At 40.8% G+C, this 21472-nt stretch overlaps 2 protein-coding genes across 3 annotated transcripts; one reads left to right on the top strand and one right to left on the bottom strand.

Annotated features, from left to right (window-relative positions):
• The first annotated feature begins 260 nt into the window (after positions 1-260).
• On the top strand, positions 261-18910 carry LOC110978274 (uncharacterized). Of its 2 annotated transcripts, none has more exons than XM_022233149.2 (6): positions 261-450; positions 3135-3363; positions 3965-4149; positions 4633-4689; positions 6663-6803; positions 16454-18910. In XM_022233149.2, the coding sequence occupies exons 2-6, from the start codon at positions 3300-3302 to the stop codon at positions 16487-16489; spliced, it is 483 nt and encodes a 160-aa protein (XP_022088841.2). In that variant the 5' UTR covers positions 261-450; positions 3135-3299; the 3' UTR covers positions 16490-18910. The 2 variants fall into 2 exon arrangements, with proteins under 2 accessions (XP_022088841.2, XP_022088840.2); XM_022233148.2 differs by lacking the exon at positions 16454-18910 and adding an exon at positions 7810-12069 and having other exon boundaries at positions 263-450.
• aldh8a1 (aldehyde dehydrogenase 8 family member A1) lies at positions 12504-19943 on the bottom strand. The gene is made up of 9 exons (XM_022233146.2): positions 19439-19943; positions 16475-16675; positions 15763-15974; positions 15376-15542; positions 15001-15176; positions 14718-14889; positions 14320-14433; positions 13813-13908; positions 12504-13441 (listed from the first exon to the last, which is right to left on the bottom strand). The coding sequence occupies exons 1-9, from the start codon at positions 19618-19620 to the stop codon at positions 13295-13297; spliced, it is 1467 nt and encodes a 488-aa protein (XP_022088838.2). The 5' UTR covers positions 19621-19943; the 3' UTR covers positions 12504-13294.
• Positions 19944-21472: the final 1529 nt, after the last annotated feature.

Here is a 21472-nt window from a genome sequence, read left to right as displayed (position 1 = left end):
GATATCCCCTGCCAAATGAAAAGAAAGAACAGTGCGTCATTCACACACTTTCAAGAGACGCCTGGCAGTTTGAACTTGAAGCTTTCTGCATTCAAATCGCTAGTCCCACTCTTGCCATTCCTGGCATGCCTGGTGAGGGCTGCTTGATTTTTCCCAGTACTAAATAAAAGAACGCCCTCTTTTGATCCTCTTTTTTTAGCGTTATTATCGATTTATGATGGGGACCCAAGCGCCAACAATGGTTTCTGTTTATTATTTGAGAAGCGTCACCAGACTGTTTATTGACTACCCTGGAGAACCTAGATCGGAGGTTCCATCGCGGACTTGGTGCTGAAACCGTCCGTTGAAGAAGTATTACCTCCCACTTTGAGCTATAGATAGTGTATAATTATTTGTTCGTGAGTTCTTGTCTCAAATTAATCAGCGAATTGAAAATGTAGCCAGGAAAAGGTAAATTGAACAGAATCCTGATTTGGCGACATGCCAGTTCATGATGTAGGCCTATGCGTGACATGCATGACGTTTATTTTTCTAGACCCGTAAACCATGCATCGGTGATGCATGGTCTTGGTAAACAGGCCTCGGCCCTTACACTGTACCAATGCCATTATTTATACGAAGGGCTGTGTTTGCAATGGTTTACGGGTCTAGACATTCGTGACGTTGGACTTCGACTAGTCAAGCCTCAAAGTACAACCAGTCTACATCATAAATTTTTGAACTTCGTTTTCTGTTTTCTTTTTGACTTGATCTTGGAGAGGATCTAGCTCCAGACTGGGGGCCAGTCTACTGGACTTCCTCAATATCCTATTCCCAGGCCCCACAGTGGTCCATTAAAAAATTGGGGACTCAGCGAAAATGCCTTCTATGAAACCCCATTGGCCTTTTGCATGTATGGATCACTCACCCCATCAAACTCTGATGTATTACTTTGGGCGATTTCCAATGCGTAAAAGTCCGCGAAATTTTGGTTTCGATTTGGGCCATTCATTTACTACAGCGACTAATTCCAGATCGCTAACCGATGCCAAACACAGTCGGGATCTTTTTGGTCTGGGAACAAGACAGCGTTATTACATAGATCCCCAGAGCAAGACATTGGCAATGAACATTGATGAATGATGAACCCAGGGCTCGATTTACCTGGTGCACAAACCACATACATTACATTACATTCATACAATGGATTAGTTTCCTGCCACGTGCCAAGCGCCTTCATATGCAACATGTGCTTTAGCCATTTCGGCGACAGCGTGCCTATTGTCAATCAAAATTGGCTCCTCCCTGTACCTTTACCTGTCAGTGACTTGATTGTACTCGTACTACCACACATTCATGTGTACACACAAAAGTGTTCATCTAAATGATACTGTACATCTGTTATGAATCATGAATAATTTAACTCCGCCCACATAACCTCACTGGGTTTTCCAAAAAATGTCTCTTCTCCCTCAATTTAATTTTGCATTCAATATGGATGGAGACACACAACCCTGACCATTTCCAAATCAACAAGCGCATTTGACGTATTGGCAAAGACGTCAATTCAGGATAATAGCACTAGCGTTTGGTTTTTAGACTGACAATCTTGACACCGCTTTTAAAAAAATGAATGGTAAACTTTTTTGACGTGGACCGAAATTTGCATGTGGGTGCTGACGCCGTGAGGAGAACCGTGAAATCAGACGGAGCTTTTGGAAAAAGGTGAACAATGAACTCTTTTGATGCGAGCCAAAACTTTCATTCAGGCAGTGACGGGAACCATGCGATCAACTTTCATTGGCCTTAATTTAAATTTGACTGCTACAGGGTTTTGTACTTTTTTCTTTGTCATTCTGTAGGGAAAAAGTCTGAAATTATATAATGTCTTATTCCTTACCTTTGTGAATACTAAGTTGCATCAACTGTGGTGGCTTAGAACCAGACTAAGATTTGTCATGGTAAGAATTTCTAAGTCTGAAAAACAGCTACCGCACATTTGCCCAGGAAATATAATTTTGCAGGTGCTGGGTAAGTACACGTATATGTATACACTGCCTTTTTTATATGGCTTCACTCACCCGACCTGGTCATAAATTCATGTATCCGTCCATGAAATTTGAGATCTATTTTTGCCATCTCAACACGTCCATTTGTTTATGGCCTACATGTACATCTGTTCATTTCTGATTGTTGAACAGGCGATAAACACTTTCAGTGACAGTTGGGATCTCTTTGGTCCAAGAACCAGACAACAATAAAACTTACGTCCCCAGGGCAAGGCAAACAATAGTATTATTTAACAAAGATAAGTGAACCGAAATGCTTGGGACTGAGTATGAAATCATTGCCGCCGGCATGGTGCCACTGACTCATGCAGTGTTGCTCATCCTTTACACGCTGTGCCAAATTCATGGGGGGGATGTGTCACCCCTGTCCCCACGGGATTTCCGCCCATGGCGACTCATACAAATACCTGACAGCTGTATAGACGTTGCATGTTCACAAGGCTTTATCACGGGTGTCCACTGTTGCCTGATACGGAGTCACTGACGCATGTAAATAGCAGTAGGGAGCAACATGTTTATTGCTGTCTGGTTCCTAGACAAAATAGATCCCAACTGTTTGGCACCCATTCAACAATCTGGAATGAACTGATGCAGTCAACTAATATCCATGTTTAGACAGGGACGAAAATTGAAAAGTAGAGTAGCCTTCTATTAAACTTGTGTATTACACTGCATGACTGATTGATGAATGTTTCGCTTATCAAAATATTAAAATCCAGTTTTTGACATCTTTACTTGTAATTTGCCATGGGGGAAGGAACAGATGGCTGTGCCATGTAGACAAATGATTGGTTTATTTTGTCTGGGAGCTCTGGAGAATGGAGGTCCCTTTGTTATAAAAAGATGGTTGGTTTGTCTGAGATGGTGGGTGGATTCTTTGAATTCTTGTGTCTGCAGCAACTGGCGCTGGATTCACTTAAGAAAATCTATATACATCATGGCTAGATATTTTGTTTGAAACAAAGTCCACAAGTATTTCTCCCAAAACCAAAAATATGCCTAAGTATGTGGTTTCAAAGAAAGCAAGATGGTGTGAGAAATTGACTTATTGGATACACTTACATGTACATCCATGGAATGTTTTAGAAATTGCCAGTCTGATCCAGAGCCCAGGAGACCTTGTCAACAAGACGATCAAGTCTCACCAGCACACCGTCCTGCCTCAGCTTCAGCTACCCAAGGTTCAGGATATGTAGACTGGTCCACCCCCCCCTTCCGATTCATCACACGGACACCCTGAGAAACTTGGAGATGCCAGTGATTGAGTTTCAAAGGCTACCTCCTGAGACTGACGAAGGAGAGATAAGCAACCAAGGTGCGTCGGTACAGTGGCAAGGTTCAGATTGAGAGCTGTTCACCAGGAGTTGCTCAAATTCTGGGCACACTGGCACGTTCTTTATCCATTCCAAGGGCATACATTGTACATGTATGTGTCATTGCCTCACACGTGTTTATCCTAGCCTCACAGGCATGCTGTATGCAGCTCCTGGGCAAGGGGCAGGAAGCACTTCCACCCCCACCCCCACAACACATTGGAAATATTACAAAGAGAGCATTCTTAAGAAAGAAATCGGTCGGGGAAAGGAGAATATAATTGCCATTGTTACAAAACTACTCGCACCTCCGAATTGGCCCGTTCATTGTTACTGGTGTGCTGCTGTTGAGGAGTAAGGTCTGCTTGTATGTGTGGACTCCCTCATGGTGATGAAAGAAGTAACAAGTAACTGCCAGTTTTCTTGCAAATGCCTTTGAATTGACACGAAAACAGTGCACTGTCTGTTGTCAGTGTAATACTGTTTAGTGCTTTGCCTGCCACCCACACCGAAAGCACTGTGCCCACGGCCCCAATCTCAGCTCTGTACATCCCTCTAAAAGCAGTTGATAGTTCCAACTTTTGATTGTTTTCTTTTCATTAGGCAACTTTGTGGCTATGTACTCCATGGCTCCTGAGAATCCCAACTACAACGTGCGGCTGGCCAAGTGGCTGGGCGTGTTACAGCTCAGCATAGCGCTATGCAGTGTCATCGATGGCATCGTTACCACGACGATCGGCTACTGCAACATTGCTGTCATGGGCACACCCATTTGGTGCGGATTTCCGGTAAATAACCAAGTAGTTTATAAGACAGAGATTTGTGATGACACCTGATTCTGTTTATAATTTGGGTTTTCGAAACCATGACTGATGTCTCTTCAGAACCTCAAAATGAGATGTACACGGTGCTACTGCAACCTTTTATCTAATAACTATGTGTACCTCCACCATGGAAACCTTCAAACCTTCATATGCAGATTGTGTCTGGTCTTGACAAATAATGTTTTTCTCCACAAGAGAATCTACTGAAATGTCCTCCTGCTCCTTCCAGTTTTTATTTTGAGCGCAGCAGAAATGTTTTTTTCCATGGAATTCAAAAGGGTACTGTTGACACCCACCTTGAAAGGAAAAAAAAAGGACAAAGAATGTATTGATAATTTTATTGATACCGATTGCTTCCTTTTTCAGCCCTAAATCTTGGCGAATTCTTGAACTTGCCTCCTTTCAATCCCATTAGCTGTTATCTTCTGTGTCTTTTTATTTATCCAGTGTTTCTTTGTGGCTGGTGTCATGGCATTGATGTCCAGAAACAAGAAAACAAAAATGGTGAGGCTTCTACAGTCTGATCTGGGGAGGATGTATCTTACTTCAGTAGTGGGTGGGGAGGGAGTCAAGGAGCTAGACTAAATATGGGTCTCTCAATTACCCGCCTTCCCCATCCTGAAGGTACATGTATGTAGGCGTGGAGGTTATGGAAAGCTAGCATCACCATTGCAGGGGCCACAGATTGTGTTACATTACATGCAACAAGTAGCCTACAGGTGTTCACAAGTTGAATAAATCAACCCTATTCGCAAGGCGGCCACATTGGACTGAAAGTCATGAAATCGAGGTTAACGTCTTTATTTTGGGGAACCAAAGTGGAAGTTATGAAGGAAAGTTCATAATCATTATGGAGAAATTTCATTTAATTTAATCATTAAGTATTCCTGTAATAATTTTTCTTAGACGCAATTTTTCTTCAACTTTGTATTCTTCAATGTATGAAAACTCATTCTACATTCCTGTTTGGGACCTGCTCTAGGAAATTGAGTCACCTGTCTCCAGGGCCACTTTTGAGTTAAAGGCCTTTGAAAGAATCTCGCATAGTATTTAAGCAGCAGGAATCCTCAACAATTTGAATTCTACACAACATCCATTTTCATCGTACCAAACTAAGTGACACATTGAAACAGAGCTGAAATTTCTCAATCTAATACAATGTAAAACTCAAAAAGTGGCCCTGATAACTTGTGACTCATTTTCACAGTGCGTGTCACACTTGGTTAAATACATTGAAAAATGCACTTTTTGAAACAATTAAAATTATCCATGCTTTCCTAGACAATTGAGGGCGCTGTTGCTTTGATGTCATTAAGGGAAGACATGGAGCTTTTTTTAAATGAGTGGATTCGGCTTAGAGTTTGGTTTCGCTGGCTCTAGCCATTTTGAAGCAGCGTTCAAAACCACATGTACAAGCTCTGACTGGAACCAGCAAAGCTGATGTCTATGCCAGATCCACTCATTTCGAAAACGCTCATAGTTCAGTGCACAGGCTTTTCTGTTCATATTGTGAACCTAAAATTTACTTAATTAAAAAAACATTTCTGAGAAAGGAATTGATGTTTGCTTTATGCACATACACAACAATGAGTCAGCACAGAAGAGAAAACTGCCTCCTGAAAAATCTACAAAATTGCAGGACTTTTTTGTGTACAAACCAATGTAATATTTCGGCATCTTCCTGGGATGACATCACAGTTTTGCTCATGAATATGAAACACTTACCCGCATAAGAACCAAGATGGCAGTAAAATACCCTTGGAAATAGTGAAACAAAAAGTGAGAACAAGGTTAGCTGAGACACAGAGGTGCAGTTTGAAGGTTTGTATTATAATAAATTGATTGCAGCTACCCATTAAGATAATCATTTCAAATTTATCGTATTTAATTTGTCAATTTATCAAAATGTTTTCAGTAACTTTTGTTTAAAACATTCCAGTGAGGCATGGAACCGCAAATAGTTTGACACCATCCCATTTGTTGGATTATATTACATGAGAAAGGTTCAAGGAACATGATCAAAAATGACATCCTTGTGAATAAGGTCCGTCCGCCTTGAGCAGAAGCACCACCTCATTGGTTGAAAAGAGCCACATACGTTTAGGTTGGGAGCGTTCACTTTGGTGGTAGCAATGGGATGGTAACCTATGCATTTCATAGTTGTTCTTGAACCAGGGAAGTTCACTTCTGACCAAAGGAGCCTCTGTTGCAAAGAAAATTATGCATCGTTGAAAGTGTTGAATAACATGACTACGACCATACACAGTAAAAGAGGTCATCATACGATAAGGGATCTGTGGTCATTGCGAACTAAACCCCTACCTACTGCAGTGCTGACCAGTCTTAGGTGAACTGGGATATACATGTATGGTCACGTAATACCCAAGCAGGACACAGGCAGTCTCATCCAACAGTTGTGCTGACCACAAGTGATCAAACTTTTAAAATATAAATTTTTTGTGTGCCCAATGGTACAGATCCGCATGTACATGATGAGTTCATTCATCGCTATGCTTGCGGCACTGCTGATGATGTGTTTCATGCTCGTCAGTGCCATCCATGAGTATCACAAAGGGTACCCGTTCATGTACGTCAGAGATGAGGTGGCCTCCAAGCTGGTAAGTAGAATCTCTAATGTCAAAGGCAGGGAAAGGTTTGAGGACACAGAAAAAAAGGGGGGGATGGGCCTCCACCAGAATATTCAACAAATTGATCGCACAGACTGTACCTGCAGTATCCTTGCTTGTCGATTAAATCGCAGTCATCTATATCGTCTTCCCCTTTGCCGCCTCGTTTTCCACCTGGCTTTCGAACCACAAAACTTTCCGTCCTTGCAATTTTGGGGCCGTTGTCAACTAAAGAATACCAGTGCCGAGATCAATAACTTTATGAGCTATTTTGATTACTCAAAGTGACAACTGGATGCCACTTTGGGTGTGTGTGATATTTCCCATAAATGCGGACAGAGCTAGAAAGCTGTGCCGAGTCTTGACTCTTTACAATCTAACACCAAGTCTCCCACAGTTCAACATTTTTTCCATTGCATTCCAGTGTGACAACACCTGAACACACCCTCTCAAACCTCAAATTTTACAAGTCCTGCATTCTCAGTCTTGTAAAATTCGAAAAATAATACTTTGTTTTAAGAATACCATGCCATGTAGAAAAATCCATATATCCCGAGTACGTATTTCCTTGATTCTGGTCAAACCCAGACATATCTCCCCCTGCAAAACTGACAGCCAGTGGGAGGAACATCCGACGTGCCCTCATTTGGTTCAGTACAGTACATCTGTAGTTACATGTACATGTATTTCGAAATATGTGTATAATGTTACATACCCCATTTGCATCACTGGGGTGTGTCTGTACAGTGTATTTGCAGCAGAATGTCACAGATAACGAAACATGCCTGTTTAAGTTTGGAAGATCTGTTAGGAACGTTTTGAACACCACCTTTGTTAGTCAAGACATCTGCCCCAAACGAGCTGTTGTAGTTTTAGCATGGATGAGCAAAGACGGAATTGTCCAACCGGGTTTTTCCTAGATGGTGTATATCTTACTCTCCTTGGCCGTAATATTTCAAACCGAAGAATGACTCGGGATTGCCTTTGGCTCTTTCAGAGAGTCTGTTTTGGTTTTGACATCTTTGGTGTCATTCTGGGGTTCATCGAGGTCTTTGCTGCACTGACAGGAATTCTGATTGGAAGTGATCGCAGTCGACAGTCGACAGCATCTAACCCTCTGAGTTGTCATGTCATGGGAGATGCCCTTTAAAAGGGATCCTCAGTCATGACAGGTAGCCAGTCAAACTTCTGAACCGCCTCAGCAAAGTCGCAGCGTGGCACTAAAGATACTAGAAGTCCAAATTGAGAAGATGCCATTGACGGTTTGTTCAAAAAAGGTATTCTGAAATTAGGGGCATCACTAGATCATGGGCTAGCACCTTAAAAGTATGGGCAGGAGCACTGTTCCCTGTGATTTTGATCTAAAAGTGTGATTTGGCAGCTTTTTCTTCAATGCCTAGTACTTGCATCCTTGTTAGCCCAAGGGATTCCTTGCAGGGGAACACATACCAAATCTTATGGAAGGCTTCTGAATTCTACCTGTCTGAAACTGGAATCTTGAAGAAGTACTACATTTTTTTGTTTTGTGCTTTTGTCAATTGTTTTTTTGTTCATCTACTTACATGTAGATATTTAATAATTTGCCTTTACCGTGGAATGTTTGAATTTTTTGGTCTTGAACTTTAATGATTTGTGTCTTGCTTTTGCAATAGTTGTAAACCAAAGCAATCCGCACCAGTGGAATTATTATCTCTAAAGATTGTCCACTTCTTTGATGTGATTTTTTTATGTACATGTAAGGGGGGGGGTGTAGGAACACTGGAATAAGAAAAAGCCTTTCCCCCTCAAAGCTGTATCAAAGCGCACATGAATATTGAGGGAGTGTCTTTCAGTTGTGGACAGTGTTTTTTTTAATTTACTCAAATACCGGTACATGTACGTACTGTTACAAATTCTAACCACTTGTGTACAGGGTTTCCCAAAATCCATTGAATGACTTGATACAGAGTTATATTACTGATCGCAACTAAGGAGATACATGTAACCATGGTAACAGGGTGAATCCTCTTCTCGCTCCTGACTTCAGTAAACAGTATTATCCGTGCGCCCTACATGTACATGTCGTTTTTGCAGTGGAGATTACTTAGTGAATGAATCATTTAAAATGATACATGTTAAATACCTCTGTCCTTGCAGTGTAATACACTAGTGCAGCTAGGTCATCAAAATGTTGATAATGTGTAGCGCTTGTCAGGCTGCCTCTTGTTGTAAAGGTCAGTGTACAGATTTAAATGCAGTTTTAGATTCCAAAGAGCTTTGTGCAATATTTGAGTTTTTCGTTAGTTATGTGTGCTTTTTGATAATGATTGGCAACATTGGTTGAACACGTCAGTAGTTGGAGATCACTGATAGATTCTACCAAGTCACAGACACAAGTCAAATAAATTTTGTTATACAGCTTAAATAGGTAACTGATATTTTTATAGTGTATAACTTTATAAAGCCACATTGGGGTAGCTTGAGAGTACAGAAGGTCCTTTTTGTCTTGACTTGGCACAGCCCTCGGTAGTGTTAAGTGTTCTTGTTCTTTTCACCATAAAGAACAAAGGCAGGTCACAAGTAGTAATAGCAAATACGATAATATTCATGTGTCGGTGCTTGAAATTTGCCAGAAATGTAGGGGGAAAAGACTTGTCCCTTCCTTTGATTAGGGAGGAGTAGGACTGAAGGGTTTCTAGAACCCGGTCATCCATTAATTTTGGCCTTGTGGTCAGTAATTGATAAATAAGCCATTTAATTTTGACACAGTGAAATGAAATATGCTATTTGACATCCCAGTGCATTTTGATTTCCCACGTTTTAAAGAGAACTAAATGCCCCGTCTTTCATTAATAGCCGCAGTGTCAGTTATTGAGCTTCAACCGCATTTTGCCCTATTTATTGTCGGTTTTTTTGTGTGTGTGTGTTCTTACAAAAACGATTGTCGTTGGGGACAATTGTGGGAAAAAAAGATATGTTTTCCTTTGTTTGACAATGGAGGATTACGTACACAGTTTCTGGGAAACTGCAATTGTGTATACATGTACTGGTACACACCGGTAGTGTAAGTTATGCGATGCTTTGTTTCACAATGGAATATGGAACCTGTACGCCGTTTTTGAAAATTCCCTTCCCAGGAAAATGGTACGAATTACATGTAATTCCTTTTCTCCAGTTTACAACAGAATAATACCACATGTACATTGTACACATCCCCATTGGCACCAAATTGTACTCCAAAGCTTGCGACCTGAAATATTCGATTAATGTTTATCAGGGAGCCATATGTACTTTTCTCAACTACATTGTAATTGTCTGAGAAAAATATCCTAAGCCGTAATATGTTCTCCCCTACAAGGCTATTGGGAATTCATTTTGAAAATTTTGAAGTTCAACAGATTAATTTTGAATTCCCCAAAAGAATGATTCTTCAAAGGGAAAAAGAAGCCCAACAATGATGCACATGTTGATGTCAACTCAACTGTCCCTTGTAATGACTTGTTCATGTAGTGGCCATTAACAACACGTACCCAATCTACTGTACATATCTATTGTACATGTCTACATCCAAGGCATCTTGTTTGGATGTATAAAGTATGCACGTGTGCCAGTTTATTTCACATTTTCAGTAATTGAATCTTTATATTTTGGCTTTGAACGATACAAACAAGAAGAGTGTGCTGGCTGAGTGGTGGGCATCCAGGTAATCAAACTGATGGTCAGGGGCTGCAGGACCTTTTAATTCCATTTTCCTTCTCTTTCCTGTATTAAAAAGAGTAAAATTCTATTGTATTTATCTCATTAATCTAGACAACCACGGCTGGACTCCCACCTATCACAGGATTCCCTGCTTTTTTGGTCAGCACTGTCCAGGGCAGTGAATATTTGGCCCAGAAAAATGGAACTTTTGGGAGGTTGGGTTGGAGTCCATCCCACGATCATACATTATTTTAGTTTCAAATATACAGGTGTATCGATGACACATTTTGTATGGGGTACAAATTCTGCAGTATTTAATACGGTAACTTGGGGCATGCATGCCTACACATACATTATGTCCATTTAGCTTTCATTTGTGATGTTACAAGAAACGAAATTTGCGTGTTTGGGTCTTGGCATAAAGTTTCACAACTTCAAAGTTAAAAAACGACATCATACAAACAGGGTATGCATCAAATTCTTTTGATGGAAATGCAGTCATTAGGAGTTAAGCTTTGCAAAGTAGGCCTTAAAATATTGTATCAAGTGCTTTTATTGGAACCAAATCAGGGTTGTCTGTGGATTTAAAACTCTGCGTAGAGGGCTCCCACGTCCATTTTGGACGGCCTTTTGCTAATTTCTTGATTAAAAAAAGTTATGGCCAACTATAAAAACCTCCTGTTAAAAAGTATACGTAATTGAAGTAGCCACTGCATGCTTCAAGTAGACCTATGACAGGTTTCCAGTTCAATTATAGTTTCATGCCTTGTATGCACATTACATATCTTTGTGGTATTCAAACAATGGTTTTTGGAAATGTTCTTGCCTTTTCTGCCAAACTAAATAAGACAAATACATGTACATTGACGTATTCAAAGCATTCGGACTTAAATTACTATTGTGGTGTGACATTATTTGTACATGTACTGTACGTGTGTACCAAAGGAAAGATTCAGACTCAATTTAGTTTAAATGAAGGTAAAAAGAAGTTTATCGATAACACTGGGGAAAAGAAAAAATGGAAGTGCTTTGATGTTTTAGTTATATTTTGTTCAGTTATACACGTCTTTGGCATACGGAAAATTGTAATTAGCATTTTCAATAGAAAAGACACAGTTTGTCCAATAAATATATCTGATTTATGAATACCTCAATGTATGCAGTGAAATCGGAAGTTAAAAGTCTACAAAGTACGTGAAATTCATCGCCTGGGTTCACATGTAGATTTGGGTGTCAAAACATTCTAAAAACAGGGAAAGCCCAATTAAGTGGAGCAGCATTGCCAATTTCTGTATTGTACTATTTATATTTCTACATCTCGACAGTGTTGTGTGTGTGTGAGATGATAATTGTGAAGTGTACCAAACTTGTACCAAATTGTAAACCAAATGAATGTGTACAATGTATTTTTGCCAGCCAGTCAGATAGATGAAATATTCCGCAGTACTATACACGTATCGTATCTATTTACGGTATTATATTGATACATGTATGTTAAAATTATATCTCTTAATTGTACACTTTCTGTGTTTGAAATAAAAACCACATCAGTGGAAAATGTTTGGTTTAGCGCCCATTAGCTCGTTCATATTTGTGTCGATTCCCTTTTTGGTGATGCTACATGCGTTCTCTTTAAGGAGCTCTCTCTGAGTATAATGATGTTCGTTTCATCTCCATATGCGAAGTGAGCTTCTCATCTCCAACAGGGGGCTGGGCTGATGTTGGAGGTCCCGTGTGAAAGTTGGTACCCAACGTGAGGTCCATCGAGATCAGATTTTTTGATGATCAATTTGAAATATCAAATACATGTATTCCCCATGTACGGTAAATTCTCATTGACTCAAAACTGGTAACTTGAAAAGTTCTTCGTGTACCTCAAGGTCATATCTCATTCCCATCGTGAGAATAGATTGTTCTTGAGTACCTCCATAACTTAAAATGTCTATACGGTACCTCCGTTTTGTTCAACCATGATGACCAGTATGAAAGAAAACTGCAGATGGAAATCACAAATACAAACAAATCCCAAAATATTTAATGGAATATATCCACTAATGATTAAAAAATATCCTTCAGGCAAGACAGATTTGAAAAGTATGAAAACAGATTTTTTTCAAAAATGCAGTTAGAATCAACAAAAGGAAGAAAGTTGTGCTCACTTTGACGATCCGCAGTCATGCAGAGCAGGGAGTACTTTCAAGAGGTTGGTGATAACACAAATCAGATGTCAATGCTTACAATCTGGTAGTGTTTAATGTTCCAGTCACCAGCACAATTTGCCGCTACATATGCATAGCACTTGAAATTTCAAAGAAAAGCAATCCAACAACCATGTTAACTCAATAAAACTGGAGATTCCTTTTGTCAAGGATTTGACTTGAGTAGTTGAGGAGGACTTTTGGCACACTTTGACCTTTTCCTAAGTAACATGAAAAGGTCATATGAATATGTACAGAGATTATGTTACATTATTGTTGCCATGTTGCTGACAAAAAAGTAAGGTTTGTAAATAAAGCCATTATTTGGAATATAAAAAAGCACTCAAAAGTTACTCCAACATATGGCCCAGGAACACCAAAACAATTACTGTAAAGATATGAGGAAATGACTCAGGTTACCCTTCCTAAGGTTAAACAAGGTTATAAACATCAGATTTTGTGCCCAAAAGGCAACCTACATGCACTCTTTGAACAAAGCTCTTTACCACCAGAGAAAACTAATTGGCTATAAAGTAAGTCTGCCAATATGCGCTGAGCAACACCCGATTGGTGTAAGGCCGGGCCCTCTTCTTGTTCCACAAAACCTTACAGCTTGATGCAAATAGTCTTCTCATCCGTGTAAAACTCCCTTGAAGAGGTGGCACCTTCTCGTCCGATCCCAGAAGCTTTCGTCCCACCGAAGGGCATGTTGAGGTCACGGACAAGCCAACAGTTGGTCCAAACGGTACCAGCCTTTTTTGGGGAGAGGGGAAATTCGAATAGCTAGTAAAAAGAAAACTACCATGGACTAGCGGAGTTGAATCTGAGAACCATCTTAGCCACCTGATGATAATGTGAATATGCGGACAGACTCAACACAAAATAAACCAGAGCAAGATGTGACAACAGGTCTGTCAGCTCTCTGTTGCCTCTCCTTTTAGGTACTAACAAATTAAAAGATTTGGGTTGCGGTAGGGGAGTTCCGTGATTAGTCCAGTGGAAACCATTATCTGAAATCACATCACAATGATCACACACTACAAACACATGGCTTGGTTTGTGACAACAGTTTCGCAGATGACAGCGAGCTACACAGCCAGAATCAAAATGAACGGGAGACATACCTGGAGTTTCTGGCCAACTCGGTGTGCCTTACTGACATCCTGTGTCCAGAGACAAGCCGCGAGTCCATACTTCACACTGTTTGCTCTCTCAATCGCCTGCCGTGCAGAGAAAAAAAATCTCACATCTCCCAAACAAAAAAGGCTGGTGATAGTGGCATCTCTTCTCCCACTTATACAAACCATGAGACTATTCAACAAACTTTACACAACCATAATCGTTCCAAAGTGTGACTTGCTATTAAGAACTTCAGCATGTACCAAAGAAAACCTCTTTTCAAATCTGCATGACAGTAAAGAAGCCTTGTGCCTATTTATAATTTTCTTCTGAACATCTCATTATCATCTCAGTATTCTTAGATTGGCTAATGACAGTAAATCTTTATCACTTTTTTCTACATAAAGTGTTCTGACAGAATCACAAGCAAAGAACACAGGCATGATGCCATTCCTTTTTTCAGGTTTTCTGTAGCAACAGACTTCAACAATTATTTCGAAATTTGCAGTGACCTCTTCTTCTGTCTTGAAGCTATTGATGCAAGTGACGGGACCAAAGATCTCCTCCTGCATGCTCCGTGAGTTGTCTGGTACGTTGACAATCACGGTGGGCCTCATGAAATACCCCTACAACAGTCACCAAAAAAATACTGTTCAAACAATCATGAACAGAGATATTTTGAAGATGACTAGAGTAGTCTTCTACAAATGCTGAGATGTCTGCTTCCTCTTAGAGATTGGTACAGGGGCTCAAATAAAACAACTTACAATTTTTGTAAACCATGTGATAGAAACTAGTGAGGTATTCCCAAGACCGACATAGGCGGTATAATCTGTCAGATACTCCCAGCATTCTTTGCATGTAATGAATAAGATAATTACCACAACCTGCACACACTCAGTTGAGTTACATTTTTATTCTTCACTGGAAGATCAAGTATCTCCTTTCCTTCTCCGCACAGTACTGTCCCGCCATCTTGGCTGGCAATGGCCACATAACCTTTGACCTTCTGCAGATGTTCCTTGCTGATAAGGGCGCCCATGTTGGTGCTAGGTTCCTGTGGTGGGCCAACTTTCAACTTCCTGTGCAAATGAGGGGAGTTAACCAAAATTCATTACACTTGTTTGAAATCCGCGATGGCAACAGATAGGGCTGATGTCTGCAACTTCTCACAAGCGGTGGGACTCACGCACCTTGTTTCTTGGACAAAACGCTCCACAAACTTGTCAAAGATAGTCTCCTGGACAAAGATTCGGCTGGTACAGAGGCAGATCTCCCCCTGATTGGCAAAGCTGGATCGCACGCAGGTCTGGACGCAGTTCTCAAAGTCGGCATCCTCAAAGACGACACCGGGATTCTTGCCTCCAAGCTGGGAGAGAAAAGGCGAGAGGATGAACTTGGAATGATACGCCATAAACCACTGAATTCCAACATCAGGTCTTTCTCTGAACTCTAATCTAAACAAATTATGCATGCACAATCATCTTCTGTTGTCCAAACCTCACTTTAAAATCCAAAGTCCTTTGGAGTGTTCAGTTCTCCAAACTGACAGACCCATTGTTCTTTACCTCCAGGGAGAGCTTTTTGCAGTAAGGTGCACTAGTCTTGATGATGTGTTCAGCAGTTGCTGTACCGCCGGTAAAGGATATAAGGGGAACATCAGGATGCTGGACCAAGGCCTGGCCGGCATGGGGACCAGTGCCAAAAACAAAATTGACAACACCTGGAGGAAGACCTGGAAATAAGGGAAGAGCTTCATTTGACCTGATTACCAACCTGGGATATCCACTGACTGTATGCATGTGTACTGAAACAGTTTTTGCATCTTGACTTTTCTGCAATTAACTTTTAACTGAGCTAGAGGTTAGTCTCTTGGATTCTGACCCAAAGCTCAAGAGTTTTATCAGTCATACTCATTCAGCCAAGCCATCAGACTGTACCATCAGGCCACAGACCTGCCTCGTTGAGCAGCTTTGCCAGTATCCAAGCAGTCACAGAAGTCATCTCGCTGGGCTTACAGACACAGGTGTTGCCAAAGGCGATGCAAGGGGCCACCTTAAAGGTCAGGAGGTACAGCGGCAGATTCCAGGGGCTGATGAGCCCGGCCACACCCACCGGTGCATGTGTCGTGTAGTTGATGGCGTTGACTTTGTCTAACATGGTGGAACTGAGAGAAAATACAAATGCCAGGGTTGAAAGTGTTGCAATGTTTGTCAGCCATCTTAATGACCTTTTGGTTTACATTAAGAATTACATGTAACCTTCTCAATACAACTTCATGAATGTTTTAGGTTAATGTGATTGCTTGCTCATATCCACTTGAAATCTTGCATCATGCAATTTGGCGTCTGAATAGTTGGCTTCCAAAGCTCTGAACTTCAGTGAGGCAAAAGAGTTTTCAGCTTTCTGATATCGTACGGGTGGAGGCATAAACAGGATTTTCACAGTTTAAAATTGGGTGTGGGTATGTTCAGATTGTGGGAGGGTTTTTTTCTCACCATCCAGTCATTTTGAAGGGCAAAAGGAGATTAAAGCCTATTGGAGATCACCTTTGGGCCACTGAAAATTTATGAAAGGGGGCATGTACTGGAGTCCAAATTTACTTTCCCAATTTGTGAATTATGAGTGTGATGATTTGTTCTCAAGCTCCAGGTGTCTCCCATGTACCTGTTGTTTGTGTGAAGTATCACTGTCGAGAAGAATCGGAAGTTCAGCACGACCCGGGGTATGTCGACCTGAGTAGCCAATGAGACTGGCTTGCCCTGGTCACGTGACTCAACCTTGGCCAACTCAGGCAGATGCAACTCCACGATGTCAGCAATCTTTTGCATGATGCGGGAGCGTTCCTCCACTGGTGTAGATGACCATCTGCATATCCGTATACCGCAGACAGACCACATATTTGAAACTCCTAGTGGTAGCTCAGTAATATGTATTATTGAAAATGGATTTCAATTCTAATTAACCGGTATTAGTGCCTCCTCGTCAAGCAGGAAAACTATCTCAAAATAATCTATGTGTATGTACATGTACATGTATGCATTGTACTGGACTATGTTTATATTTGACGGCCCAAACTTGGCTGGTGTGTACATTACATGACTCCAGTACTATTACTAATACTAGCCAGAAATATCAAGCTCTAGGTGGATGAAATGGGGGAATTAGCCAGTACATGCCAAGAGCCTAGCACTAGATATTTCTACAAATTCTAGCTAAGTTTTGCCAGTAGCATGCATATGTAAGGAGGATGATTGTAATTTTCTTTATGTACAATAACTTCAGTTCCCTCCCCCCTGGAAAACAATTTTCTTTTTTAAGCTACACCCTCCTCCTGGTAAGGTAACATCATTCTTACAGTAATTAGACCCTTGAACAAAGAGCCCCTTTGATTCAGCACCATGTGCTCAGCATTCCTTCTAGACCCCCTCAGTTTGCAGACTGGCAGTGAAGAGCACACACCACATTTTTATGAGTTTTCTGCCCATCGCTTAGTCTGCCGTTTTATTCGGTAATTTCCCTTATATTACTTCGTTTTCCTTAATGAAACTGTTGGAAAGAAGATTTTTTATTGTGTGCAGTAGATTACCCTAGGTTCTTTTCAGGATATTTTTATTACATTGTGAAGTTTTTGTTGTATTAATACAATGAATATAGTCAGGTACATGTGCGTGTACTTGAGTTTCCATCCTCTCGGTCAACCTTTTCAGGCTTATTTTAGAAAATAAGTTTATTTCATGTTTTATGAAATACCTGTAACTTGTGAGAGATGGGTATTACAGCATGGTCATGGTTGTGCTCGACTCATGAAGTCTACACATTTACTCCTGTTCCTGATTTTTATGCATTCTTACTAGATTACGTTTACCATTTTATTGCTCTGTCTTTATTAGTGACATTCGTTGCTGTTGGGATGGAAAACTAGAGGAATTTGGTTTTGACAAGTTTTGACTTTTACTCATCATGATTTGTGTAGTTTTCTGCCTCAGTTCTGACTAAATTGTATTACTTTGCCCTGCATACCTTTGTTGAAAGGATTCAAGCTTTCAAACATTTTTTTTACACTTCAGAGCTGTTTTCACTTTGTTTTCTTATTAAGGTTAAGCCTAAGTATTTAACAGTGATTTTCTTTCTTGCTTTGTCTATTACATATACATGTACATTTACTTTCATGCTTTAACTGATACATGTAGTAGAGTCCCATTCATAAGATCAGTGGTCTGGTAAGGAGAGGCGCTTCACCATGGAGTTAGTGTTTCAGCAGTTTAGACTTGTTCCTTAGTCCTTTGGTTAGTATTAACTCCAGTCATCTTTTATACATAATGATTGTGTTGCTGATTGATTTACGGTGGGAGGACTAAAGTCTCCTCTAGCCTCTACCCAGGGTGAGCACTTGGTTTGTCTGTAGCCAGCTGACCTTGAAGGCAGGGATAGTCTTATCAGCTTATTAGGTATTCACAGGGATTTTGGTGGTTTGGACTGCTACATGCACCTCTGGCTGTGGTTTTTTGTTTACAGGTTGTGAAAGGGAGAGCCAGATGGTTTGTGTGAACTAGCTATGGAACTAGAGACTGGTCATCTTATTTTGTAGACTTATAACATTTACCTTGTTTAACTTTTAAAGTTACTTTTTGCATATAATCGTCAATCATTTTCATATATCTATTCGTTTTTCTTCGTTTTTTAATGTTTCAGGTTTTCAAAGCTGTTGTGTTTATTGTTTTGCAACCCTCTTATATGCTGTGTTGGCTTTCGGTTTTGTTAGTTTTATTTTTGGTTAGGTTTTCGTTTTTTTGTTGAAATTCATTCATTTTTTTGCTTGTATTTGCTAGACTTTAAATTTTGTTGAATCCACGCTCCTATTTCTTTTGACCTGCAAAGTTTCATTGGCTTCTAATTTTTTTCGTAGTTTGACGTAGTTTCATTAAGTGCATTTTTTGAAGATCAAAGTTAATCTAGTCCCATTCTGTCCAGACGTCACACTGGTTATTCAATTTTTTTAGATCACAAGTTTGATTGAGTTTGTGGTCAGACAATTCCTTTTTATATCGTTGTTTGGATTCTGTTGAGCATTGCCCCTAAGCAATAAATTTTGGGATTACATTTTTTTGGTTTTGTTTCCTCCTTTCTATAAAACTTGCAGTCATTTGCCTCCACCTAATTTTCCTTGCGACTCCTCCCTACCCGATCAAATTTGAAGTTTTTTAGCGAGTTCCCCAAATACTGGTTTGTTTTTTGTTTATTCAGACTTAGTTTAGGGTGCCATTTTTCCGTGCTACACATACTAAGAACTGTGAGGTTGTTACCCGATAATAAACCCCACACTATAAGTACATGTAGGCCCACATTGGAAGGACTCCCATATATATAAGGACACAACTTGACATCCCATGCACAAACCCCATGAAACTGGTCTGAAAACGTACGTTTTGCTAAGTAAACCATTTTGTTTTTCATTCATCCTGCTCGTGGGAGCGCGGCGGACGTCGAACCCGGCCTCCCGTCATGAAAGTTCTGTATTCCCCGAACTGTGGGATCCCACGAACGGGATGAAAGTGGGAGTGGGGCGAACGTCAGTGCCTAGCAGTACACGCACTATTAGTAGGCCTATTATACTAGGATGATCCGTACCCTGGGAATGCTCCCTTGGCAGCCTTCACAGCCTGCTCGATCTCGGCCTCTCCGCTGTCCGGAATCCTAGCCCACACCTCTCCTGTAGACGGATCGTAGCTGTCCAGGTGTGACTTAGTCCCAATAAACTCACCACCGATGAAGTTCTCGACCACTGTCTCCGCCATTCTAGCCCTTTTCATCCGTCAAAACCGTATAGTAAGTAATTGGAACAGATTTTACTCCACCAAACATCAGTGTTGACGTCGAAGGAATGCAAGCGCAAATTAGGCCCACGTATGTGACGCACTCATGCAGAACATGCATGTCCATTGTCGACATGTCGTGCTTTTCCCAGGCCCAGCTAGCTAAGCTTAAGATGCGGCGCGCGTATGTAGCGCTGCTAACAACTCGTTGATTGATCCGCCAAAACAAGAGCGCCACCACGCGCTCACCTCCTGCGACACACCCCTCTCACACCCCTGAGTTCTTTGTAATGTTAGGCAAATCAGAAGAAGTCGCCGTGTTGGTACTATGGTTAACGAGGAGGGACGTCACGATTCCCCTTTTGGCAGGTGGAGGCAAAATCAGTTATCAGACAGGACACATAATGTACAAGTATTCCGACTAAGAGGGAACATTATACGGCTGGCTCGTATACTGGCTTCAGACCTTGGAGGAAGGACACAGAAGGAGTTTGAACTGCCCGGGCTGTAACATCTGGCCGATTACCACTTTCTGGCATTCCCGGTATGTCCATAGCCAGAGCGAAGCGCACTGCACGCCTGCTACCCGCCACCTGTTTTGCAGCCATAAGCCCCCTTTGTACCCCATGATCGTCGCCGCAATTTTTCGTTGGTAATCTGCATCCCTAAAACGTTGTGTACTGCAGTATAGGAAGTTGAATATTCATGCCATCGTTGGTACTTGATATGAACCGACAACATCATCGAATGTAGTGTTTGCGCAGTTGCTTCTATTAGGCTGTATAACCGAAGTGTTCATGTGCAGTTGTTTCCCTTATCGAACGCTTTCTTCTGGACTTCTTTTAGGAATAAATAGCCAAGCTGTTTGTAAGATTTTGTGTTTTGTTTGAATCATTTTTATTATGGCATTTGTACAAAAGCGTATTTTATGCGAAAACACGATAACTCCTTGTGATGAAGATAGCGCATTTTGTTCCTAATGAACTAAGTTTTCCGGTAATAGTGAACATTTTGTTGGCCAGTCTTAGCCAAACTCGTTCCAAGTCTTTGACACTGATGTATATTGGACCATAGAGCTACAGCTCTATGATTGGACATAGGAGATTAGAATTACAAACTTTGCATGGATAATGAAACAGTGTGTCAAAATTTAAAAAGTTTATTTATGATGGCAACTGAAAGTAGGTCTAATATCAGGAATTTATTTCCTGGTCACATCGATAGTTTGTATTAAATTGCAAGCAAAAAACTACAAGTATTGCCAGGGTATTACTGGCCCCGCTTGTCCAGGTAAGATGCAGGCAGCAATAAGGTATTTTTGGAATATTTTCTATTATTCGTCAGACTCGGCGTCGACCATCATTGGACGCTTTGAAGTGCCTGAGTTACAACTCCTTCCTTCCTACATGACATTGACCTTACAAAATCGAGTTTATGTGTGCTCAGCAAGAGTTCCCCGGCCTTTGGTTTCCTGTTATGAGTTCTGGTAACAAGTGTCTTTCTTGAACTTGCATTAGGGTTAGTGTGTAGCGTTTTTCCCCCTTGTAAAAATAAGAACACTTGCATCTACAGTAGACTCCATGTACATTTTTCCCAGCAGATTAGGAGCCTTTAACTTTTGACCCTGTAATGTCAAGCCTCCTAATTGATTTAAGAGCACTCCTACACAAGGACCCACTTTTATTGCTTTGGCCTTCTTACCACATTCCTCTGGCAGACTTCTGGTCTAGGATTTATTACTTTATAATTAGATTTTAGTTAGATTTACCCTTGTTCTTCCGGCCTGTGTTCCCAACCTTATTTTCACCACTTGGTCATTTTTAGCCAGTTTCATCACAACCACTCTCCA

The sequence above is a fragment of the Acanthaster planci genome, linkage group LG02, assembly GCF_054643075.1.
Source record: "Acanthaster planci isolate LZ-2023a linkage group LG02, COTS_SCS, whole genome shotgun sequence".
In the NCBI taxonomy this organism is placed as follows: Eukaryota; Metazoa; Echinodermata; class Asteroidea; order Valvatida; family Acanthasteridae; genus Acanthaster; species Acanthaster planci.
Note: the sequence above shows the minus strand (reverse complement) of the source record. Positions and strands in the feature narration are given on the sequence as shown.

Coding starts and splice junctions, on each gene's coding strand:
- aldh8a1 (XM_022233146.2), bottom strand. CDS start 19,620: ATGAAAAGGGCTAGAATGGCGGAGACAGTGGTCGAGAACTTCATCGGT. Junction 14,890..15,000: donor CGTTTTGTCCAAGAAACAAG/GTGCGTGAGTCC, acceptor TCATTTGCACAG/GAAGTTGAAAGTTGGCCCAC. Junction 13,442..13,812: donor GAGTTGGCCAGAAACTCCAG/GTATGTCTCCCG, acceptor TCCCCAAAAAAG/GCTGGTACCGTTTGGACCAA.
- LOC110978274 (XM_022233148.2), top strand. CDS start 3,300: ATGCCAGTGATTGAGTTTCAAAGGCTACCTCCTGAGACTGACGAAGGA. Junction 3,364..3,964: donor AGGAGAGATAAGCAACCAAG/GTGCGTCGGTAC, acceptor TCTTTTCATTAG/GCAACTTTGTGGCTATGTAC. Junction 4,690..6,662: donor GAAACAAGAAAACAAAAATG/GTGAGGCTTCTA, acceptor CCAATGGTACAG/ATCCGCATGTACATGATGAG.